The sequence below is a fragment of the Leiobunum rupestre genome, chromosome 2 (genome assembly GCF_980474605.1).
Source record: "Leiobunum rupestre chromosome 2, qqLeiRupe1.1.hap1, whole genome shotgun sequence".
NCBI lineage: Eukaryota > Metazoa > Arthropoda > Arachnida > Opiliones > Sclerosomatidae > Leiobunum > Leiobunum rupestre.
The window spans coordinates 29,712,059-29,738,884 of record NC_143385.1 but is presented as its reverse complement, the minus strand read 5'-3'; the positions used below and the strand labels follow the sequence as shown (position 1 = coordinate 29,738,884).

General features: G+C 38.6%; 1 protein-coding gene across 2 annotated transcripts; it reads left to right on the top strand.

Moving 5' to 3' along the window:
- The first annotated feature begins 8,375 nt into the window (after nucleotides 1-8,375).
- Nucleotides 8,376-18,547, top strand: LOC149957293 (kelch-like protein 6). 2 transcript variants are annotated; one of them, XR_016478201.1, is made up of 4 exons: nucleotides 8,376-8,410; nucleotides 16,595-17,996; nucleotides 18,101-18,223; nucleotides 18,286-18,531. XR_016478201.1 is itself a non-coding variant. In XM_090164769.1 (3 exons), exons 2-3 carry the CDS (start codon nucleotides 17,286-17,288, stop codon nucleotides 18,125-18,127), a joined length of 738 nt encoding a protein of 245 aa, XP_090020895.1. In that variant the 5' UTR covers nucleotides 8,376-8,410; nucleotides 16,595-17,285; the 3' UTR covers nucleotides 18,128-18,547. The 2 variants fall into 2 exon arrangements, 1 of the variants encoding a protein (XP_090020895.1); XM_090164769.1 differs by having other exon boundaries at nucleotides 18,101-18,547.
- Nucleotides 18,548-26,826: the final 8,279 nt, after the last annotated feature.

The window sequence follows — 26,826 nt, the reverse complement described above, 5'->3', positions numbered from 1 at the left end:
TAAGAATGAATATTCATCGAAATAATATGATAATTTAATCCTACTTATTGAATGAAACCTTTTCCGGTATTGTTTTACTTGTTATTGCAATGCGTAAAAACACTAAAATTAACCTTTTTTTACCAAATAAAAACAAGATTTTTAGTAGAAAACACTTTTTCTATAACAAACGAATTATGAAACATGTTAGCTAACATAAAAGTACTACCCGTTTATCAAATTCATCCCTAAAGTTTTTGCGTCTGATTTTAAACCGGATAAATATTCCTATGCGTTAGGCACTACATGGCCTAGGCCAAGCGCTCACTGCTCCTCGTAACGTCTCTGTCCTGGCTTCCACAAGCCTTTGCTTCGTAACGGAGACAATGCCTTGTGGAAGCCAGGACGGATACGAAACAGAGAGCCAGTGGGCGCCTAGTCTAAAGCGCCACTTAAGTTTAGTGGCGCTTTATAAGTAGGATTAAACTATCATATTATTTCGATGAATATTCATTCTTATTTAATCTTTTTATAACTATAGGTTTCCCTTATTTAAACCTACAATACTTTCTCAATGGACAATTGCTGTAAATCGCGACACATTCAAATCATGATTTAATTTGTAATGATCACTTTTTAGAACAGGATATACAAATTGTAAATGGCAAAAGGTGGGTCACACCAAAAGCCATTCCAACTCTGGTTTGGTTTCCATAGAATTAAAACAAGTAAAAATAGTCAAAATAATTTTTTATTTAATTTAAAGAAATTACATCCAGTTGAAAGTGAAATAGAAAAAACCGGTGATGCTAACTTCTCACCTTTAAATTTTGAACAAGGATCATTTCATGTAGGTTTAATTATGTTATTATAATTTGAGTAAGATCTCGTTGGTTTTTAGCCAATTTTGGTTAGTTGTTATGAAGAGATATTCCTCTCTCTCTAAAAGAAATGTAGTCTAAGAACTAGAACTGTATTACGAAATATTGTTGCCATGGACCTCTTACCAGATCACCACGAACATGTTTGAAGCTGAAGTTGGAATCGAACATCATCATTAAGAAAGTTATTAATCTATATTGCAAGCTCTGACTCCACAAATTAGCGAGGGACAAAAATCTAGAAATGAAGGGTCAAGCCATCAGACTTAAATTGTCAAAACTTATTTTATTTCAAGGACAATAGCTAAATTCCTTTAGTAGAATCATTATTAATCCAAGGTAGAATCATCCATTTCATCAAAATTCCATTTACTTTTGTTTACAATTTAGAATCTCAGAATATTCCCATAACAAGCCATAACCACAACAAGCGGGATACTCGGATAGTAGTACAGGAGTTACTTAAGCCTTTGACAAAATATCATTTCGCAATTAGAATTTTTTGTTATTAATTATAAGATCATCTGCTTTTTTTGGGTTTTGAAAGAATTAATTGACTTATTTAAAAATTATAATAAAAATTTACCTTATTTTAAATTCTCACAGCCAAAATATTGCCGAAACACGTCAGAGTACCTAAAAGATTACAAACACGAACATGTGTGACGTGTCACGTGATGATTTTTTATTTTCTTGCCTAATCGACAGGCGTCGCTTAAACGTGGTACCACAGGAATACGGAACAAATACCGGTTGTCTGCTAGCTATCGCTCCCGTATATTTTTGGCAAATCAAACTCCGCGTAAGGTGTCTATTTCGTTATTATGTCTATGAGTAGCGTGGTCGAGCTAAGAGTCCTCTTAAGCTTTATTTAAAATTATACTGTAGTCGAGACTACCAATAGAATAGTCCAGTGTGGTTTACTCTGAGGACTACGATAACACATACGTGGAATATGTTCACCAACCAGGATTTCAATTTAGTATTGTGGAAGTTCTGTAAGGTGAGAATGGAGAATGTTGCTGTCGTCTGCTAATTTTTTAATAATAATAATAATCAGCTGGCTTATACCCAAGGCACCACCTTAGGCCCAAGTCATCTAGTGACTTATAATGCCATTTAAACAGGGGGCCCGGTTATAATGTTTAGGAGGGTGGTGGCAAAGCCCTTCATGCCTCGCGAGCCAACAGCTCACTACACTAACTATTAATGTTAACCTCTACAAGGGGGAAACTCCTTTAACCAGCTTGCAGTGGTGTAGTCCTAAAATAAAAAGAACCGGGGCGCTACCTGAGTACAGCCAACTTCTATTACGCGCGAAATCAAAGTTGGCTGTAACGGCCCCTGTAAATGTATGTCCAACTTCGATTTTTAGAGTGATCGAAGCTGGCTGTAACTAGGTAACGATTTGAAATTGTTAGGGTATTTTTCTGCGGGCAAAATTTATCATAAATTCACACACCTTTTATTCCAAAAAAATGATATACGAAAAAAGCACCGGGGCGACGCCCTGCCCTGCCCTGGCCCGACTACACCACTACCAGCATGGCCTGTGAAACCTGGATGCCCAAGATTGAAATCTTAATTAACAATCTCACTAGATTTGTTTTATTAGGTTACTGCAAATAAGTCTACTGCTATGTATTTCCCTTCATAGAAAGTGTTAATTCTTTTTTTTTGTTTGCAGAAAAAATTTAACAATATAAAGTAATAATTGTTTTTAAAAATGTCTGGGAGACGACCGTGGAGGAAAGTTGTTGGTTTGATTTCCAAAGAAGACTCGTCTGGTAAAAAAATACTATCTTCTAATCTAAGGCAAAGAGTATGTCCTTATGATGCTTCAACAGTTAAAAAACACCGAGCATTAGGTATGTATAAGTAAATATGAAGTTTTGCTTGGTTTTACAAGTCACTTCTATGAGTGTTGTCTATCAAATGGTTGAACTTTTGTACACATACTTATTTGACCATGCTCAGTGTCATTATGAGGTCTGAAATTTTAAATTTCAGCAGTGATGTTTGAAATCGGGTTCGCAATGAAAAAATAAAGAATTTCAAAAATACTAACGAAATTCATATGGCAGACTTCAACACGTCGAAGATTGAGTGAGAGCAATTACTGTGTGAAACATTGTTCTAACCAGTTAACGATTTTTAGGCTTGTTTTCATGGTTTTGACCGTTTCCACGATATCGCGGCAGTGCAGCGGTCCAGGGGGTAAATTTATCAAAGAATGGTTAAAGTGAGGGGAAAGTAGAATGGAAAACGAAGCGAAAGCGGCATCACAGAAGTGATAGAAGTCCAGGCCCTTCAGGGGGTAAAAAATTTGTGTTACTAAAACCTCGACTCCGTCCAAAACGGAGTAATAGTTAAAAGGGATACTAGGGGATTAAGTTGAGATCGGAAAATTTCACGGAAAGCCCAGGAATGCCTTTATCCTCGAGCTATCCTTTCCGCTGTCTCATTAGTGCCATAAACCGTAATAAGTAACAATCCATTGACCACTTAAGGGGAAAACAGTTTCTTGGAAAAATATGGAGTTTTGAGTCTACAATATTAAAATATTAAAAATCTTATTAAAATACTTGTTCTGGTGTTGTTATTATTTATATACGGTAATTATTTGAACAAACTTCGCGCTACTAGATAAAATTTGTCTATAAATTATGGGCGAGAAGTTGGGCTCTATTTTGAAAAACATTTTCAACGGTGTGTGGTTTTTTGGCCTCTTTTTTTTTCCTTTTGGGCTGCAGGACGTTTATTTTATCTGGCTAATCTGGATAAAATGTACCGGCAGCGTTGGCAACCGTTCTATAATTATAGTACATTTCGATAATGTTACCTTACGATTTTCTCTGTACTATAATTTCATAAGCTTATAAGCAACAATAAGCTCTCCTGCAAGGAGACGGATATTGTCCCAAAGTTCTCGCTGAGGAACAGAAAAGGTGGTGTTAACTGGGTGCTGGAGGGGCCTCCAGCCCTGCTTAATTCGTGGAAGGCGAAAAAGAAGCTCAATTTGGGCTACTCTGTGGTTGGAGTCAAAAGTTATGTGTATCTTCCAAGATGCTTTAAGTGCATGAAGATTGGACACATAGAAGGTGGGTGCATTGAAAATAGAAGGTATTGTTCCCTATGCTCAGAGGATCACAGCTACAAGGATTGTAAGAGTGATCTTAAAACTTGCAGAAACTGTGCCCTGAGTAATAGGGACAAGAATACCAAACACAACACTGCGCATTCAGCCCTGGATGGCCAGTGTCCTGTGTATAAGAAGGAGTTGGAGTTTCTAAAGAGTAGAACCAACTATGGAGGTGAGTAGGAAGCTAAGCTGTCTGCAGGTCAACTTAGGCAAGGGCAAAACTGCAACCTCTGCGCTTAGACAGTCTTGCCAGGAAGGCTCTATAGACATTGCCTTACTACAGGAACCATATGCAATTAACGGTCGGGTAATAGGTCTACCCATGGGAACAAGGATCGTCTGTTCCCAGGACAATCCAAAGGCAGCTGTAGCTGTCTTCAACCCTCAGGCACAAGTGATCGTGCTCTACGAAGACTCTCACATGGTTGTGGTGGATGTGCTTTTGGGGAATCTAAGCTTATGCCTGTTCTCCATTTACATACCACCAAATGATGACATTGAATTCCATATCGATAAGATTGCGAATCAATTGGAAGTACAGAGTGGAAAAAAGGTTATCTTGTGTGGTGACTTTAACGCCCATCACGCGCTTTGGGGATCAAAGCATCACGATGAGAGGGGTAGGTTGTTAATCGACTTGTTCAACTCGTTTGATTTGAATGTCGAGAACGATCCGGGTAGTGGCCCGACGTTCTGGACCGTTAATGGTAAGAGCTGGGTGGATCTTACGGTATCCAGTATGGCAATTGCGAGTAGAGTAATTGAATGGCGTGTCAGCAACGAGGAAACATGCAGTGATCACAAATACATTTTCTTTGAAATTGGTGATCTTGTCCTGGAGAATGATTCGAATGCAATTCGTGTCAAGGATATTGATCCTGAAAGGTTACAAGATATTATCGTGCCTGACTTGGAGAGGTTGATGGAGTCTCCACTCAACAATGAGGTTGAGGTCGAGGCATGCGCGGTGGAGATTAATAATCTCATTATTGAGCGTTCGAAAGAATGTTCAAGGTTGCGTAAGAATAAGGGGTACAAGTCCACTCCCTGGTGGACGAGCGAACTCAGTGAGAAGAGGAAGGAGTTACGAACGCTCAGGAGGAGGTTCCAAAGAACCAGGGACCATGCAGCCCGGGAGGCGCTAAAGGTCGAGTACCGTCGTGAGTCAAAAAGCTATAAAGCACTTATAGCAGACTCAAAGCTTAAGTCCTGGCAGGATTTCTGCACAAGGGTTTCAAGGGAGGATCCTTTCTCTCTACCCTATAAGTTGGCCACAAAGAAGGTCAAGTGTAAGAATGCATTAAATTGCATCAAGAAACCGAATGGTTCTTTGACCTCAGGTATTGAGGAGACGTGGTCTACTCTGATGGATACTCTTTTTAAAGAGGACTCCTTGGATGATGATGAGGAGGTTCATACGACAATAAGGGAGTCATTGCACGAAGACTTCATGAGTCAGAATGATGAGCCATTTACGAGTGATGAGGTCTTGGAGACTATCAACTCTTTTAAGAAGGGCAAGGCTCCTGGTGAGGATGGTATCACCATCGAGCTTTTCAAGATATTTTTCTTAGCTTGCCCAGCGTTGTTTGTCAGGCTTTTCAACACTTGCCTCAGTATGGGATACTTCCCAAAACTTTGGAAGGTTGCTAAGTTAGTTTTTCTTTATAAAGAAGGCAGAGACAGGCAGGACGCTAAAGCCTACAGGCCAATCTCGCTTCTTCCGGTGGTAGGGAAGGTGCTTGATAAGCTGTTGTCAAGAAGGCTGTACTACTTTCTCCACAGCAACAAATTGCTTAGCGATAAGCAATTTGGGTTTAGACATAGTCGATCCACGACTCACTGTCTAACCAATATGGTGAACCAAATCAGGGATAACAAAGCAAATAATTGTCACACCAGTCTGATATCTCTAGATATCGAGGGTGCTTTTGACAATGTGTGGATTCCAGGAATCCTACACGGTTTAAGGAACTTTAAGTGTCCGAAGAACATATATGAGACATATGTTAACTATCTGAAGGATAGAGTTGCAGTGGTGAGGGCAGGTAGTACCTGTGTACGGAGAGTACTGACCCGCGGCTGCCCTCAGGGTTCATGCAGTGGACCTCTGCTATTCAATGTGGTTATGGATAGCGCACTGAGGATTGAGTATCCAGAGGATTCTCTAATCCAAGCCTTCGCGGATGACTTGCAGTCATTATTTTGGGGCACGTCCAGGCGTGCTCTCGAAACCACGGGTAAGGTGATCGTGGATAAATTGACTAAGTGGAGCCAAGTCTATAAGCTGAGTTTTTCCATTAAAAAGTCGGCGGCTATCACCTTCGCCGCAAAATCCATAATGAAAAGGCTCCCAATCTATAAGATGGGAGCCGTCAACATTGCAAATGTTGACAAGTTGAAAGTGGTCGGTGTCACCATCGACAGCAAGCTTTCCTTTCTTCCTCATCTTGAGGAAGTAAGTGTCCGGGTGACGAAGCTGGTGCAAAGCATTGCTTGTTTTGCAAAGGTTGAGTGAGGCCTCGACCATAAAGCGTTAAGGACTATCTACAATGGGTGTATTGTGAGAGTAGTGGCTTACGCTTGCGGTGCTTGGTGGAAGAGCACACAAAATAGTGTGATGGTGAGGAAGTTGAGCTCAATTCAGAGAATTGCGGCCCTTCGTATTACTTGTGCTTACCGGACTGTCTCGAGCGATGCGTTGCGGATCCTTGCTGGTATTCAACCGTTATACCTGGTGGTGAGTCAGGAAGCTGCTGTGTTCAGGTCCTTTTCTTTTAGAGAAGACAGCAAGCACTGTGGGGTGGAGTTACGTGGTGGTAACTACCTCTACCCAGGCGACCCATGGGAGGACCACCCAGCGGTCAGTAGCAGTATCAACATCACAGAGCAACTACCCAATGGCAATGGGATAGAGGTGTTTACTGACGGTTCGTTGTCCGGTCGGGGTGCCGGAGTGGCATTTGCTGTGTACAGAGATGGTGTGGAAGTGTACAATGAGGTCACTCGCATTAATGGTAAGGTGGATGCGTTTTCTCTTGAGCTGTTAGCAATACATGAGGGTATTTGCTGGTTAAGGACGCATGGTCAACGTCCTGGTGATGGTGCAACGGTTTTTACAGATTGTCGTTTTGCTATTAATGCATTAAGCAATCATAAAAACAATCATGGTTTATGCCATGATATCCGTAAGGTGTTAAAACGGATGGAGACTCAAGTCAACTTTACTTGGGTAAAGTCGCACACTGGGTGTGCAGGGAATGAAAGGGCTGACTTTCTTGCAAAGTCAGCAACCGATCTTCCCGAGGAGAAGGAGATGAAGCCAACTAAGTTAGTGGTTAAAAGGTGGCTCAATGAGGTAACGACTCAAAGGTGGCAGGAGTCGTGGGATGAGAGTGAGAAGGGAAAGGTAACTAAGAGATACTTTCCTAAGGTCAATGGTAGCTTCAATACGAATTACTATTTGACGCAAATCCTAAGTGGACACGGTAAGTTCCCACTCTACCTGTTCAACTTGGGTCATATTGCATCACCCAAATGCATATGCGGTGCTCTGGAAGCAGACTCAGAGCACTATGTTCGTAATTGTCCTAGAACGAACCATTTGTTAAGGAGACCAATCCGCGAGAATGGTCTCCACAATCTGGATAACGAAACGATCAACGATCTTGAGCGCGTAATGCGTTATATCGTTGTGAATTTTGACGAACTCACGAGTGAGTCGTGAGTAGGAGATGCAGGTATACGGGTGTATACCGTTGTGTGTATGTGATTTAGGAAGCATTTCCTATCTTTGTATACAGGTCGACGGCTCGGCCGGGACAGATATGAGTAACCCCTGTAATGCTTAGGCGGTGCACGGGGTATATAAATACAACAATCTGATGTACTATAATTTCAATAGCGTACTAAATAGTACGCTTTTTGCGATAAATTTACTTTATTTCCGATATTTTTGCGATAATTCAAGAAATATAAGAAATTTCCCTTCTGTTAACTTAAGAACGGCGTTCCAGTCTGTTATATTACTCCTAGTAAGCCAAGAATGGAAAAATTATACTCCTTAGTTTGTACCTTCATAGACTCGCAAATACGACCGACTAATGAAGCAGGTTGTAGGAACGAAGTAGGCCGTGGGTGACACGTGGGTGATAAAATAAATATGTAAGTCACAGCCAACTATAATCAAGTGCTACCACCCTATAGAAAGTAATCAAAGTCGTCTGTACTTGTACACTATAATTTTCTAGAAAATTCCATAACTTTTGGGCTTCGATACTATAATTTTAGTTTTGGGAGCTGGCAACGCTGTGTACCGGCCACATGACATAAATAATAAAATCGTCACTGAGGAAAGAACTGCTTTCCCGGGTTTTCCCTTGGAGTGACGAGTCAAATTCATTTCCTGGTAAGTTTTCACTTTTCAGTATAAAAACTAAATTTGTTAAATATATTATTGAATATAAGAATATTAAATGAATAATAATAGAATATGTTCAAGTATTAGTGCGGCACGCTATTTTTGCAGTTTTATCGGAATTTTTTTATTGTATTGATGTCGGGGGTGGTATTTTTTTCATTCGGTTGTTGGAAGCCTTCAGCTTTCTTTTCATTATATTTTATCTTATTTGTTTCATCAGTTTCTTAATTATCTCGTATTCTAAGTGTTATTGTTCCTCGGGCTTCGGCTAGTTTTCTAATTCTACCACCACTGTACCATCTGGGATGCCGCTGGTCCCGCGATTTTTTTTGTAGTGTTTTACTTAAGTCTCTACTATGTTTTTTTTAAGTTCGCAGCTTTTGTAAAATAAGATTTTTTTTTAGTATTTGTCTTCTAATATCCATGTGCATGTGTAAATTTTGTATTATTATTCCAGCTACATTGTTGATTATTCTCGTCATATTTTAAGGCCCTTTCGTTCAGCTGCTGTTGTTAAATCCACTTTTTTCTCGTAATGTGCTCGGTTGCACTTGGTTTTACTTGTATAATTTTTAAACTTAACGACTGCCTCGGGTTTCAGGTTTTTGATTTATAGTGTATACCTCTACGTCTGTCTTAACTAATGGATACTGCTTCTAATTATTGCCAATTTTTTAATTATCGGGAGTTTATCAATCCTTGTTGAAATTTTGGCTTGTATTTCTATTTTTTTTCGCTGTTGTAATGTTTTGGTTCTCGACTGTGATGTACGATACAGTAGGCCACGCGATTTACGGAAACGTTTTGTGTTAGTTTTAAGTAATTAGTTTGTACTACCTAACTGTTTAAGATTCGGTATGTCTCAACAGTCCGTCTACACGCCCTGCCTCCAGTGCGGAAAACAATTTAAGAACTTCAATAGTCATTACAGTAGGTCTTAAACGTGCTATAAACCGTCGGACAGCTCTGTTGTGAGTGCTGCTGTATCCTCTTCTACGGATCGTGAGCGTCCTTGCCAATTTAAAATGAACGCGTCGCGTTCTACGTCGCGTACCACGGGGGGCACGAAATATGGCAGCCAGTTGTTTATCTAGTATCATTAACAGAGTTGTCCGCGAAAACTCTATAGGTACTTGGAACATTTTGTTTTGTTTCCCGGCGGCATGCCTCCAATCTCCGGGCGCAGCCGATGGGAAAACAGTCTCGCTTGCTTCTCGCCAATACCGGTCATTTTCCGGAAGGGCTCGTTCTTCCTTCAGTTTCGCGTCCCTCAAAACCAACCAAAAAGAAGCCGTCCACCTGAAATATGGCCAAAATTGTCGAAGCTAATTGTCGGACGGGGATATCACCAGAGCGGTTCGTGTTGTCTGCTCGGCTGACAGCTTTGCCCCTAACGACGCTGCAACCCTCGAAACCCTTCACAGTAAGCACTCCTCCGGGGCTGGCCATGACCACTTTTCCTATGAGTCAGAATTTGATTTTTCCTCTCTGCCGCATTTGATCGTCACCGAATCGGACGTTCGAAAAGCATTGTCATGCTTTCCATCCGGATCTGCTGGGGGCCTTGATTCTTTGACTCCTCAGCACCTGTAAGACCTCAATGGGCCCGGTTCTGGGGACTCCGGGGTTATCCTATTGAAATCTCTGACTTATCTCTGTAACAAGATGCTAGGTGGGCTGGTCCCTCCGGAAATCTGCCCAGTGCTTTATGGCTCTTCCCTATGCACCCTCAACAAGAACGGGGGTATTAGGCCAAGGATCCTGTATGTTCGTATATAGGATCCTTGAATAGGCCAATCGCGGTCGGCTATACCATCCGGCGTCGGGTGGTAAAGTTGGGCTGCTCTCATATCGCCCACACCCTCGGGCCTGTTCTCCGTCCCAAGCAGTTGGGGTTCAGTACCCCTGGCGGAGCTAAAGCAGCGGTGCATGCTGCTCGCCGCTTTGTCAACCATCCCCATACCGAAGCGAAAGTTTTCCTTAAAGTAGACTACCTCAACGCCTTTAATATGGTTCGCCGGGATCGCCTCCTGGAATGTGTCCACAAAGAACTCGCTGATCACTATTTGTTTTTGCGACAAAACTACAAGAACCCTTCCCATCTTAGTTACGGAGAATCACTTCTATCGTCCGAACGCGGTGTCCAGCAAGGTGACCCTTTGGTTCCTACCCTCTTCTGCCTCATTGCCCAAAAAGTGGCTTCCCGCATGAAATCCGAGTTTAACGTTTTTTACCTGGATGATTCTTCGCTCTGCGACGGTTCAGACACAGTTCTTAGTGACCTGCTTCTTCTCAAAGAAATTTCCGAAGACATTGGTGTCCAACTCAACACCTCGAAATGCGAACTGTTAGTCCACGGCTGCTCCAGGTATACAAATTATCGATCGCAGCAACTACTTCCTTTTGGGTGCTCCCCTTTCGGTCGAAGCTGTCTCCGCCTGCCTCTCTAGCAAGACCGTGAAATTAAAAACAACGGCGCTGTTAACGACATCCTTAGGGGCGCCCTAGTATCCTCGAGCCTCCTGGCCTATAGCGGGATGATGGGAAAAGACCCGATGTCCTGTCTCTGGTCCCTTGGTCAGGTGGCAAATCCCTGGTGTGGGATTTCACCCGCACTGACCCTCTAGTGACATCGTATTTAGCATCTTCTTCGTCAGCCCCTCTCTGGGCCTCCATCCAGGCTGAAAACAAGAAGAAATCCAAGTACGAGGGCCTAGAAAATCGCTACCTATTCTCTCTGGGCTCTTTCGGGCGCGACGGCTTGGCATTGGTTCACTCCATCGGTCGGAAAATTCGGGAGGTAACCGGCGAGTCGCGTTCCGTCGAGTATCTCATGCAATGGATCGCGATCGCTGTCCAAAGAGGCAACGCGGCCTCGGTATTGAACACATCCCCCCCCCCCCCCCGGGGCCTCGCTAGTTGACTGTCTACTCACTATTCATTAAACGAGACTTTTAACATAATCTACGTCTACACTGCTGCAAGTTCTCTAACATGTGTTTGGGCTTTTGATTAACCTATTTTTTATTTAGACACAGAGTCAACATTTTTGTATTGCACACTAAATTCTATTTTAATAAAATGTTCAGATTTTAATTCCACAGAGACAATCCAGAATAATAAAGAGAAATATACTATCTTCTCAAAGGGTCAAATCACAATTTAAAAAAGCCTTTTAAAAAAGTATCTTTAGATAAATACATTTCGCGATATTAACTCGGTATTGCGCAGTTGACTTTTTAGGCCAACTAGCCAACTTGGCCCACTAAATAGCTCAGGTATGTGAGAACTTGGCCAACTTCGGAAACTTTGTTTATACATGATTTTCACGCGAAATTTAATTGTTTTTCATCAGAAATGAAATTGATATTATAATTAAATTTAAATTATCCCTATTTCAATAAGTTTTATAGTTTGAAAAATGTTTTTAGTACCTTTTGGGGAAAGGACTACCTTCCAGTTGGCCTTTTATTATTTGGTAGACAAATGGCCCACCCAGTGTTTACGTCCATTTCGGATGTTTAAGGATAAAGCCAAAGTTCAGCGCAATACCGAGTTAATATCGCGAAATTAAGGTAATTATTTTACGCGGATCGAAATGGCCAACGCGATGTTTACGCTACTTTCTCTAAAACTAATACTTTCCAAGTAGTTTAATATATCACTAATTTCAAACTGCTTTTTTTATGTATGATAATGGGTCCAATAGACTGGCTTTAAATATGTAGTGATATAGGATAAAGAGCCATAATACTAAATTACACAAGGCAGATGGAAACTAGATATTTTAGTGATTTATTATACTACTTGGAATTTTTCAGTTTTAGATATAGTAGCCTTAATATTTTTAAGAATAAAATATCATAATTTCTTCTAATGCTAAATTATATGGAATTTCCCAGCTCATTGAGCTACCTCTGAATTTTGCTCAATTAAACCCAAATTTCTCTAGAAGTTTGTTTATATAGGCTTACATTGCAATTGATTTAGTGGGTCAGACTTCAATATTTAAGAAATATATAAAATAAGGACCACCCTAACGACCATTCTCCGAAATGGTTTACGACAGAGACATTTCGGAGATACGGTAGAATGCGCGACGGCGGAAATAGATATGTATAAAGTGTTGGACAGAACTATCCTATATAAAATAGTTATATATGGCGATAACTTCATCATGAAAACGTATTTAGCACAATTTATTTAAAATAAATTATATATTTGAATTATTATTAATATTGTTAATGCATATTGAAATTTATATTACAAACATTATTGATGTATATTAGCTAACCGCGCTATACCCAGTTAATATTACTTTAAAAACGTGTTTAGTGCTTTTTCGACGATTAAAGAAATGGCCTAAAATATAATTAGTAATAAAATAATTTCCTTTATTTCACGATATTAACTCGGTAATGCTTAGTTGGCTTTTTCCTAAAACGTCCGAAAGGGACATACACGCTGGGTGGGCCATTTGTCTACCAAACAATAAAATGCCAACGGGAAGGGAGTCCTTTCCCCAAAAGGTACTAAAAACATTTTTCTAACTATAAAACTTATTGAAATAGGGATAATTTAAATTTAATTATAATATCAATTTCATTTCTGATAAAAAAACATTTAAATTTCGCGTGAAAATCATGTATAAACAAAGTTTCCAAAGTTGGCCAAGTTCTCACATACTTTAGCTATTTAGTGGGCCAAGTTGGCTAGTTGGCCTTTCAGTAGCTCTCGTTTTTTTATGTAAAGTTTAAAGACCACTATCTTTATCTCGTGCTTTAAATGAATGCAATTCAAATGAATTTGTATTTGTGTAAATACAAAAGTATTTCATATTATGGTTGCCAGTTTAAATAATTGATTTCAATGTCAACTTAATTTACTTTCACAACATCATTTTGCCTTTGAAAAATATGTAGTTAAAGGTGTGCCCCACCTTGACCCCACCCATAATTTAAGGTTGGTGACGGCGCCGTTTAAAACTATGCACGCCGCACGGCCACGATTAAATTAAATTTAATTATTTTAATAATAAAAAAAAATTAAAAATTTATGAAATCATAATTTTAAGTCTATTTTAACATTTTAGTCGTCACTAGTCTCTCTGTATCAAACTTTTTTTTATAAAAAGTAGTTGTTTCAATTCGACCTCGCGTTATGAAGATGGGCGGATAAGTACATACATTTAGAAGGTGGACGATACAAAATTTTTGAAGATAGGCAGGGTGATCAAAATATTTTTTTTGGGAGTTTACCTGAAATTACTCCTAAACTAAAAATAGCACCCTCTTTAGAATTGGTACCATTGATATGGCCACTTTATACTACACAACTACGCAATCAAATTTAATTACAAATAAATAGTTATTTAAATATTATTTAATTTAACTCTATTACTGATCACACTTAACCCCAAAATGCGGGGTAAGTGTGTTAGAGGGGTGGGGTAATTGTGATCACGTGAAATCCTTGACCGATCGCAATTAAATTACATATATAGGTTAATTATGTTGTCTCAATAAAGGTACATGCTTAAAAATAAAATATTTTTAAACTAAAGTATTCAGATGATAACATTGCTAGTAAGTTTACATCAAGAAAATTATAAAAAGTTGTCTTATAAAACATAAATTATTTTACCAAAATTTAACATTGATTATCTGATCACACTTACCCCCCACTGCAAATTTAGAAAGAGTTTTTCCAGATTAAATTTTGAAAACCTCAAATTATTAGCAAAAATAAAACATTTCCCAGCATGTAAAGAGATAAGCAGACTACAAAATACCGAAAGATGAAACCCGTTTGCCAATTAGCAAAAAAAATTGAAAACTTTTCTTTTGGGCATAAAATCTCTAAACCCAAGTTGAAGAGTATAACGTTTTTTCAACTAAAAGTTTTAAAAACTAAATTTAATTTAAATTAATATTGAAAATATACAAAATGGGCCAAATTAATTATATTTCAATAACCATTAATTAAGTATTTTTTATTAATATTTGGGGAAATAACGGGGTGATCACCCTTACTCCCTGATCACACTTACTTCCATAGACCATATATGATATAGTGTAGATTATTCGGTTTATTCCCATGGGTTCCCGGCTTAGTGCAATGTAGCTGTAATGTAAGTATTCAAATAATAAATAACTGATTAACATGAAACTGCTTATTTGATACCAAAGCTATAAAGTCTCCATGATTTTTTTTTATAAATTACATTTATTTTTTAAATAAATAATTATAATTTAAATAGTCGGTGCTTAATTTTAAGCAACGTGGCGAAAGTAATAAGTACAGTACATAAGTTTTATAACGTTTGTCTCTACCTTTCTATATAATTGTGTTATCTAAATATTATTACCATAAACTTATGTTGGTACGCAGATCCTACATAGTTACAAGTACAGTCATACGAATTTATAAGAGCTACATAAAAGCAACACGTGACTATTTTCGGGGAAGTTTAAATACGAGTAAAAACTGCCTGTTTTAGTTTTGTTGAAATTTAAAATAAGCCATTTTAACTCAAAATTACCAGTTTCTAACATATAATATCGAAACACCTTCTAAAAGCCGCGAATTGCTTTAGAGCCGTTGATGATCCATAACTTGGACCCTTATGGGGGTCCTCCGTAAGTATTTTAAGCATTGTTATTATAATATTGTTTTTGCCCCACTCTCGTTAAATCGTTGGCACGCCCCTGGCTACTGTAATTAAAAAATGTTTTTTTTTTATCTAATCAGGAACATATAACACTAAGTCTTGGCTCTACAGTAAAAAGTATGTCGAACTATAATATTAAAATATTTGTAGTACTGTATACGGTAAACATATTTGTAGTACTGTATACGTTAAACATATTTGTAGTACTGTATACGTTAAACATATTTGTAGTACTGTATACGTTAAACATATTTGTAGTACTGTATACGGTAGACATATATGTAGTACTGTATACGGTAAAGATATTTGTAGTACTGTATACGGTAAAGATATTTGTAGTACTGTATACGGTAAAGATATTTGTAGTACTGTATACGGTAAAGATATTTGTAGTACTGTATACGGTAAAGATATTTGTAGTACTGTATACGGTAAAGATATTTGTAGTACTGTATACGGTAAAGATATTTGTAGTACTGTATACGGTAAAGATATTTGTAGTACTGTATACGGTAAAGATATTTGTAGTACTGTATACGGTAAAGATATTTGTAGTACTGTATACGGTAAAGATATTTGTAGTACTGTATACGGTAAAGATATTTGTAGTACTGTATACGGTAAAGATATTTGTAGTACTGTATACGGTAAAGATATTTGTAGTACTGTATACGGTAAAGATATTTGTAGTACTGTATACGGTAAAGATATTTGTAGTACTGTATACGGTAAAGATATTTGTAGTACTGTATACGGTAAAGATATTTGTAGTACTGTATACGGTAAAGATATTTGTAGTACTGTATACGGTAAAGATATTTGTAGTACTGTATACGGTAAAGATATTTGTAGTACTGTATACGGTAAAGATATTTGTAGTACTGTATACGGTAAAGATATTTGTAGTACTGTATACGGTAAAGATATTTGTAGTACTGTATACGGTAAAGATATTTGTAGTACTGTATACGGTAAAGATATTTGTAGTACTGTATACGGTAAAGATATTTGTAGTACTGTATACGGTAAAGATATTTGTAGTACTGTATACGGTAAACATATTTGTAGTTCTGTATACGGTAAACATATTTGTAGTTCTGTACTATAAAAATAATGGCAATGTTATATTGCAAAACTATTTTAATATTGTATCGTATTATGAACAGAATTGTATTATTTTCTATGAACAGAATTATATTCTAAATATAATTGTAGTATTCTATTCTAAATATAATTGTTGTATTCTTCTCTAAATATAATTGTTGTATTAAATTCGAAAATTGGAGTATTTAACTGTAAACAAAATTGCATATTCTATGTAAATAAAACTGTGGTACTCTACTCTAAACATGATTATAGTATTATATTCTAAAGGAAATGGAGTACTTAACTGGAAACAGAATTTCATCTTCTAATATAATAATTATCATACCAAGGTCCCCCGTCAATGTCGTCATATGAATGTACGCTTAAGTTTTACTTTCGATTTTGTTTATTTCAAGGTCTTTTTATTATCTCAACTCCGGAGCGACGGCTGCAGCAGCGCTGACTCAACGAGTAAAGTACGGGTTTCGATATCTCCGTCTAGTCACGCATATCCTCTACGCTGTTTTCTCCCTTTCGCACACATTCACGTCGCTATAATCAGCTCAGTTGCACTTTGTTATCCATAGATGACGGATTTCGAGATATCATATTAACGTTAACTGAATCATTTTGGATAAACATAAGTACTTTTACTTCACTATATTAGTTAGCTTAATAGAAGTATAAAATAAAAACTCGTTTACGAAGAAGTGCTATCTAACAACGTGAAGTTTGTTCTTGAATTTAAAAATGCAGAGTCATTCATTGAAAAATGGTACAAAACAGTTAATCAAAATTCCTTCGTTTTCCAAGAGTATCGATAGGAATGCCACCCAGTTCATCATTGATTATGAACAACTCAACTGGCAATGCTTATTTCGAAAGAGCTCCAGCGCTGCCGCTGATCCAAATTCATTTTATCGTCAAACGTAGTTTCATGAAGACCATCATCATGCCTCTACCAGCAACGGAAAAGGAATCCTTCTAAACTTTTACGCCAAGTGCTCGCATGCCGTAGCCCCCACATTCAGTCAACGGATAGAAAACAAATACTACAAAATTGAGGTATTGCACAGAAATATTTCCGTGTTCAGCTTCGTTGGACTAATGAGCTACAACATAGTTTTAAAGAACATATTTGACTTAGAGACTTTAAGACAACAACATCGGAATTTGTTATTGAACGATGTATTAGAAATTGCTGTAACTATCGGAACACTGGAAAACTTTGCTTTAATTACTGCGTCCCCGGTGTGGACAGTTGTGCAAGACAAACCACCGATGGAATCACTCAAGATGATGTTGGACAAGAGCATTTTGACTGACGTTGTAATAAGAACAAGGGAGAAGGAGTTTCCTTGTCACAAAGTGGTGCTAGCTTCTTGTTCTGACGTATTTCGCGCCATGTTTGAGACTGAAATGTTGGAGTCTACAAACGGAGAAGTCGATCTCTCGGCGCAATTCGATGCTGCCACTGTCCATGACCTTCTCTATTACTTGTACACGAAGAAAGCACCACCCAACATTAGGAACACTTGCAAAGACATGTTTGTTGCAGCTGATTACTTTCAAGTGCCCGTCCTCAGGGACATTTGCACACAAATACTTTGCACAGTAATCACAACCCAAAGTGGTGCTGGAATTATTCAATTGGCTGAAACTTACAATGTGGAAGCGCTTAAAATTTGCGCTGTAGCTTTCATTGCCAAAAACTTCCACAAAGTTGTGGCCACTCCAGAATGGAAGGATATACCAGAGCCAATGGCCAAAAATCTCTTAACTACATTTCTTTCAATTATGTCTAGTAAAGATGGACAGGTAAGAATCGTGATGTATCATTTTTCATTAATATACTTGTTTTAAACGGAGACTAGACAGAACAGATAGTCACGTTAATATTTCAATTTAAATATGCATTTTAGGAATTATCAATCAATGACATTTGGTAAGCCTTCCAACCCACGTACATCTTTTTACACGTGTGCCTCTGAACAACGTGCTGGGTTCAATCCTGTTCTCCGTGTTCTTCAATTCCTTGTCGTAAAGTAAGCTCTTGTATATCTATTTGCAGAGGATTACAAACTAACTTTTCTTTTCTCTACCAAAGTGCCTACCTTAAATTGTTATTGCTGTGGCCATTTACATTTCAAGTCATTTACTAATTGGATTCATCTTTCGTAAGAAATGTTATATTGTGAAACCTGTTGGGACTTTCCTGTTAATATATTACTTTTCTTAAAAAAAACAATTAGCTAAAATATAATTTTGACCCATTGTGAAAATAAATAATTACTTTGCCCATAGCTGTTTTTTGGTGAAAGCTAGATATTACAAGTACGTATATCAACAATTTTTTAATAATTGAATTACGCCATACTCTTTCGTCATCTTCCCCGGACACTTAAATGTTAATTCTTCTACTGAAAAGACCGTTTAGTTACCCTCGCAGTCTCAATTTCCTTTTTTTAATCAATATTCGTTTAGCATCAATTTTCTTATGACCCTTTTAATTACATAATCTATGTAGATTGTACATTTGCGAATAAACAAATATCCAAAATAATTTTGTGTAGAGTTTAAAATATTGCAAATGCAATCCTTTGATCACAATTTTAGTGTGCATGAAAGACGTAGGTGCCAATATCTCCAAGAATGTATTTATTTGTACTAAGGGAGAGTGGGACCAAAATGGAAACACAAAAAAAACCAAACAAACCGGGCAAGGGTTCGAAATAACCCGGCCTTTAGCAAGGGGAGGGTTAAAAAGAACCCGGCCCAAAGCAAGCGGAGGGTTCGGAAGGACCCACCCTTAAGCAAGGGGACTGACCCCAAACAGAACCCGGCCTAACCTACAAGGGTCTGCCTCTGGCGAGACCCAGTTGGCGAAACAAGGGATCGATGGGGAAACGTCCCTAAATAAAAACCAAAGGCGGAATCGACGCCGCCGAGAAAAGCAAAGGTTGGAGGAGATCTCCAACAAGGAAGACCCCCCTCCTCTGCAAGGTAAGAGACTAAGAGGGAACGAAACCCCGGACTCCCAGTCTCAGGTCTCCAAGAGGTCTCAGGTCCATGACCAGACCTATAGTGAGACCTTAAGTTCCACAAAGATGGCCATCACTATTGATGGCTATCCCATGAAGACCATCTCTGAAGAAGAGATGGGTACCATCCAGCGAGGGATTCTGGACAGGATATATGGGATACCCTCGGGTGACCCTCTACCTCGATTCTGGAATTTCAAGCTGTGTAAGGATGAGTATACGGCAGACTGGTTGGGGAAGGAGTTCGACCAGAACGAGTTGGTTCTAGGGGGGTCATAACTTTCAGGTAACAGACCTGCCGAAACCATTCAAGGTCGCCTTCCGCACCAAAGATGTGTACACGAGGGACGCTAACATCCTTCTACGCTGACTCAAGACCTTCAACAGGTTCCGAATGCCAAGTCGGTCAAGGCCATCAAAGAGGCGGGTCTTAAGAGCTGAAAACGGCTTGGACAGAGGTTTCTTAAGATACTCTTTGATCCTAGCACCGACAACTCGAAGAACCCAACCAACTTGGATGGCCCATCGACATCCGGCAATATGCCGGATATGGAACAATCCAAGATCTCGGAGATGGAAGACAAGACTCTAGCCACTGGGGACTCTGGGGAGGAAACTCTCTTAGAGGACCTTAAGGCTATTGACTTGTCGGATCAAGGAGGTTGCTCATAAGGAGGGAGCAACAGGGGGGGGGGGAAGGCTGGGGACGCTAGTCGGGCCGGTGGGAGCGATGTGGCCTCCACATCCACCACTGGGTACGGCTTGGCAGAACTGGCAGGCAACCAGTGTTTCTGTCAGGCATCTCTCCGGGCCCCCCCCCCCCCGGAGAGATGCCTGACAGAAACACTGGTTGCTGGCCCCCCCGGAAAAAGTCTATCGCCCCCCGGAGCTTCCCCTTTTTCCGACGCCACTGCCAGGCGTGCATGGAGTGCTACGGTCGCCACTGGATACCGGCACCCCCGGATGTTTGGGAAACCCCCCCCGAAGAAAATTTTCTGAAAGAAACACTGCCAGCAACTAAGTTCGCCCGGCCTAAATATGAGTTTGAAGGTGCAGCAGATTTACCTTCATCACTGCAATGCAGCCTCTGCTGTACTCAGCAGAAGGTTTGCAAAAGAGGGCTTTGATGACGCTCTCATACAGGAGCCATGGACTGTCAATGGCATGATACTTGGCCTCCGAAATGCAGGAAATACATTCTTTGATTATAACTCTGCTATACCCAGGGCCTGTGCACTGATACGCTCTCGATGTACACTTCTAGGGATATTGCCACGGTAAAACTCATTATTTCGTCCACGGACGGTGGTGGGGAGGTTACTATGGCAGACAAAATTAAGAACTGGCATGTGTCCAACGAACCGTCTTTGTCGGATCATAGACAAATTTGCTTAAAATTACTGGACAAACCTGTATGGGCTTGTACTGCTATTCGTAACTCTAGGGGCACAGACAGATTGGTCCGGTTACAGGGAAGACTTGAGCTTCTTCCTTTTCGATTTGGCTGTTGATCGCGTGCAACAGTCCATTATCGACTCCTAACACCGCAATTGTCTGACAAAGTCTGCGAACCGGCCAAGTTTAGTTCCTTGGTGGAGCAATGAGATTGGCATGCTGCGCAAAGAAACTCGTAGGCTCTTTAATATGACAAAAAAGGGTGGTGATTGGGATGCCTATAAACGCACCCTCACCACCTATCACAACGTAAACAAAACTGAATGTTTTTAAGTATTTGAAATTTATCTCTAATCTCTTATGAAATTGTATATTCAAGATTATGATTGTCTTCCCAACAACGTTGAACGTCTTTCCAAACTTATAAAGATCTAGGTGAAATCTTAACGTTACAGAAGATGTGTCCAAGATCAAATCTTCGAATGAAAGTCTTCTTGAGGAGAATAAAAAACTAACAGCTGAAAATTTAGAACTCTCAGATAAGCTAAAATTAATCCAAGAACTTAAAACCAAAAATGTGGAATTAAACCTCGCAAATGAGTCTCTAAAACAATTAAACTTACAGTGCCGGAGAAAAAATTTATGTATACAAATTCAACTTAAAGATATATACGAGATGGTTTTCTCTAAAAAATATATCTATTTCTAACAATATGGTGCAGTTTTATACGGGATGTGAAAATATTGGAGAGTTCAACGATTTATTTGAATTTATCGAACAGGACAATAAGCTGGTATAATGGAGCCAGGGGCTATAAAAGAAAATTTGAAAGGTCACAACCATCTGAAAAGGCCGTTCTATGGAGTTATCGTTTAAAGAACAGTTATTTTTAGTTCTTTGTCGCTTAAATATTGGAATTCTCGAACAAGATCTCACGTATAGTTTTGCATCTCGCTTTCTACGGTTTCAAATACATGTGTAACTTGTTTGGATGTTTTAGAAAAAAGATTAACCAAACTAGTTATCTGGCCTTCTAGAAAGGTTGTAGACGAACATATGCCGAAAGAATTTAAGGAGAGGTTTCCCAAGACTATTGTTATATTAGACGCTACCGAGCTATTTTTTCAAAAGCCGGACGATCACAGAACTCAGAGCTAAGGGCTTAATCGGCTGTACCCCAAATGGGTTCATTAGCTTCGTCTCTGACCTTGTGCCAGGTCGAATGTCAGACAGAGATTTAACAGTAGTGGTGTTATAGACTTGTTAGAGGCTGGCGATGCTGTGATGGCTGATAGCGGTTTATTGATCGAGGACTGGTTGAATGAAAAAGGAGTGGAGCTTAAATTGCCCCCCTTTTTAGGAGATAAAGCTCAACTTACTGAGGATCAAGAAAGGTATACCAGAGAAATAGCGAGTGTACGAATTATTATCGAAAGAGTAATTAGAAGCGTAAAAAAATACCACTTATTAAATACAGTTTTTCCCAATAGTATGCATAATCAGTTGAATAAGGTATGGAAAATATGTTGTTTCCTGGTTAATTATTGTAATGAATCTTAACTTGATGTTAATAAGGAAAACAACTTTGTTTAATAATGAGATCATGTTATTTTATCACAATAAACTTTGTTACATTTCTCATAGTCATTAAAAATTTATTAAAATATCATACAACTTTCAAGATCTGTTTTGTACTTCTAGATAGGGAAGGCTTTTTTCTTCATTTTGGTTACTGAAAAATTTATTTTAGGAACAAGAATAAATTGAAATATATTTAGGCACTTAAAGGGGCTGGAAAGTGGGGTTTTGAAAAACGTAATTCGTGACGTCATTAACGAAATTTGGCGCGTAGAACTACTTTTTCTCAAGTTCGCGAAGACGTAAAAAGGCACCGCTGTGTTGGGATTTTTGTATGACGAAATCCAGCGTGGCCTTGGTTAGTGTTAGCTGAGCTCGTAGGAAGTTTTAAAATTTCAGTAATCTTTATTGAGATTTAGTTTAGTTAACAACAAATGTTTAACGAAAAATTCATTTGAGTGATAAGGGCTTTTGGTAGTAGTGTGTTCGTAATTTTTTAAATTATTATTTACGAGTTTCATCGAATTTTGTAAAAAAGCGCTAGATGAATCGAAGCCAATTTCTAAGGCCTTGGTTTCACTGGAGCATTTTGATAAACCTTAGTACTACACCACAGTTCTTTTGCCTTTTCCCACTTATCTAATTCACCAACAAGAGATATTTTCGTATCAACACGTTTCCGTTTTTATTTGAATTAAACTCGTTCATTAACTTAATTATAATGAAAAAAAATTAAAATACTAGAACCAAAACCACGTCCACGAAGGCCCGAATATCTTAGTTCGCGTATGAATACCTGTCACATGGATCACATCTCCGTCAGAGCCAAAAAAGAAAAAGCAGGGTCCGGAGATACCACGTCACTAGACGATTTCAAAACCCCACTTTCCAGCTCCTTTAATATAAAGCTTTACATACCTTTTAGAAGTTTTTTCCATGATTCGAAGAAATACTAATAACATTTTTTTGTTTATTTTGTTCTTCAAATCTTCAACGTTTCTGAAAAAATGTCCGATTTGGATAAAAGTAATATTTTTGTGTCGGCCAAAACGTTTTCCTAATATGTTAAGGGTTGGTTTTCAATACAGCAAAAACGCCAAAAATTGATTCCTTTTTATTTTACGTCGAGGTTCATCGTCGCTATTTTGCCTAAGTGAAAAGCAGCTTTAATAGACGCATAAAAAGATTAATTTGACCATTTAAAAAAGTAGTCTGCACACCAGTTGCTTGCGAAATTCTGCCTTCTGTAAGTGTTTTTTCATAGATAAGGTTGGTGCTGCAGCGCATCAAATTCTTAACCGTACAACTGATCGCCATGGAAATTGGTATACATTGATATTTGATCACGGCGAATATTTTCGCGCCATCCATTGTGTTATAACTTACCATTTAGATGGCGCTTCAGCGCGTCAACTTCTAAACCGATCAATCTTTACATCTATACACCAAATCAGAATTTTAAGTTAGTTCGATTACACAGCGAATTGATTAGTCAAAAATATAGATTATTCGCGTGAATTATTATTAAAAAAATGTATATAGTTCATCATCAATTTATACCAAAAAAAAATAATGAAACCTTATCATCAGGAGTTATCTTTCATTTTACCACATAAACATACAAATGTACGCTGGCAGGACAACCTCTGTAGGGTTCAGCTAGTAAACTATCAATAATTAATATTAATATAATATAAAAATAATATTATATTATAATTATTTAATTCAAAAATTAGGAACATCTAATTGAATCAAAATTAATAATTTTTAATATATGGTATATGTTACACAGCGGAAAAGCGAAGAGGTACACCATTTTAATATTTTTATTTAAATTCAAACACCGATATTTTCCCGCCAAAAACCCCTACAATATCTATTCCACCATTTGTTTACAACACGTACGAAGCTAAGCCACCCAATATCAGTATGACCTAGACGTCAGGATAGAGTAGGCTTGAACATGTTGTAACAATGGTTGAAAGATAACATAAAGTCACGCCTCCCGCTAAAACAAAATTTGCTATAGGACGAAACGAGTCCGGAGTCATCGAGGAATTATCAGCTCGTCTTTTAACGGATGTTTTCGTTATTTCTAGAGACTTATTTACAAATAGGTAGGTGTTAAGGCAAATGGGCTGTAATAGATAAGGTAACAATAAAATTTATTGAAAAAGAAATTAACAAATTAAAATATCGCTCATTCGCTTAACTAAATTTGTTGACTTTGGTTTGAAAAGAACATGTGTCCTAGGCTGAATGAGAAAACCGTTAGCACTGTCAGCCATGACACGCAAATTATAATAAAAAATATATCAAGTCGATGTGTATTGGTATAATTATTATAAGTTGCATTCACTAAGCCCTTCTTGAGCCTTCCTGCAACAAAAGGGTTTCTTTCAGACGGCAAATAAAAAACCTTAAATCCTTAACTTTGGCTGGTGCTAGTTTTAAAATTATTTCTAATTGGAATTAAACAAGTTGACAGTTTCCATGTATTTAAATAAAACGACTTAATAATCATTAACAAAAAAATTTAAGCTTAATTTAAAATTTTATACCAAATGGGGTATAATTTATTGACCGTGTCTATTTTGGCCTGTTTTTCGGGCTAAAATAGCTAGTGACTATTTTAGCCGGATTTTCGGGCAAGACTAGCGCGCCGAGAAGCGCTTAGCTATTTTATCCCAAAAAACAGACCAAAATAGATTTTACCGCGCGGCCGTGACTATTCTCCCCCAACGTTTTCTTTTTTCAGTGCACTTTTCTTTGTGCGGTCTTCTATTTGCAACACCTCTCGTCACATTTCACCCGTGCCTTCTTTACACGCCATTCTTACTTATTACCTTTATGGCCTCCCTCTACTTGCCAGGTTAACCAAAAGTATGATATCCGGACCTTTTCCTTAATGAGCGAAATAATAGTTGGGAGGGGAGAATGGAGTGTATGCTTTGGCAAAAGCAACATAAAACCCAAAAGTGTGTCAGCAAGGAAATCGTTCAGTTCGAGCTTGTTGCACTGAGGGGAATGAAATGGGATCGGGGGTAAGAGTGACGTACGAGCTACGTCACCAAAGTCAGAAAAATTTCGCGAGTTCAGCGCTACCGTGTGTTGCGCTTAAGAACAAATCAGAAAGATCCTTCCCGAGAAAAATTCTACCAATTTTAGCTTCATCTACAGAGAATTAAAACACCATAATATGAAGGTCGAAGTCGCTAGGTTTTATTGAAATTTTGTAGGATTAAAAATTTTTATTTCGAGAAAGATTATACTGATTTAAACTTAGCTTAATAATTGTTTCATTTAGTAAATCTTAAATGACTCTTTTAACCGATATTGCGGTAGCAGACAGCTTTAGGGAGAGTTAGGTTCGTCGTGGAAAAATCGAGGTCGTGGATTGGTTTTGAAAATAGTCTTAAATTTGGAATTTGTCTTAAATTGTTTATTTATACAATAATAATTTATCTTTTTTGACAATGTTGCAATGCAAATTATATTTTGTGGATTTGTGACTATTAGTCATTCTATCATGCTAGGAACACGAATATCAAAACATCAGCTCTCGAAAACTGACTGCTATAGAACTTCTTTTCCATATATTATTCTGAAAACGTCGATTGGGTACATAAGAATTTAACTCAAACAATGAGAAAAATCCAAATATTCGCGCCAATCCCATGGACCAATGAGCAATTTCTAATCCTTTGAACCAATAGTTTGCTATATAATCAATAGTAAGATTAGCTCTCGCTAGATGTTTTTCAAGGCTCGAAGGTAGAATTGAATTAATTTTGGGTCTTACGCCACTTTTAGCGTTGGTGAGGAAAGGAAGTTCAAACGAAGAAATCACGCCGCGTAATGAGGAACGGAAGAACTTAGGTCTGTGCTGGTATCACAGTCCATTGTTCACCGTTCGTGTTTTATAATCGTCACATATTTGGGAAATTTACTGGCGGCAAAAACAACGCGAAATAACTTTTTGGTTTTTGATATTTGGCGTAAAACCGTACTGTAACAGTTTTAGGTTGATCTTTCTCAAACTTTAATTATAAGCTGACGCTTCCGTTCCCGATCAAGTAAAAGCGATCCGCCGAGTTAATTTAAGCGATCCGCCGAGTGAAAGCGATCCGCCGAGTGAAAGCGATCCGCCGAGTGAAAGCGATCCGCCGAGTGAAAGCGATCCGCCGAGTGAAAGCGATCCGCCGAGTGAATTTAAGCGATCCGCCGAGTGAATTTAAGCGATCCGCCGAGTGAATTTAAGCGATCCGCCGAGTGAATTTAAGCGATCCGCCGAGTGAATTTAAGCGATCCGCCGAGTGAATTTAAGCGATCCGCCGAGTGAATTTAAGCGATCCGCCGAGTGAATTTAAGCGATCCGCCGAGTGAATTTAAGCGATCCGCCGAGTGAATTTAAGCGATCCGCCGAGTGAATTTAAGCGATCCGCCGAGTGAATTTAAGCGATCCGCCGAGTGAATTTAAGCGATCCGCCGAGTGAATTTAAGCGATCCGCCGAGTGAATTTAAGCGATCCGCCGAGTGAATTTAAGCGATCCGCCGAGTGCATTTAAGCGATCCGCCGAGTGCATTTAAGCGATCCGCCGAGTGCATTTAAGCGATCCGCCGAGTGCATTTA

What these genes read in the sequence shown, in the direction of transcription:
- LOC149957293 (XM_090164769.1), top strand. Translation starts at nt 17,286, where the DNA reads ATGAGCTACAACATAGTTTTAAAGAACATATTTGACTTAGAGACTTTA. An exon ending in TGTCTAGTAAAGATGGACAG is followed by an intron (nt 17,997 to 18,100) that starts GTAAGAATCGTG and finishes TATGCATTTTAG; the next exon opens with GAATTATCAATCAATGACAT.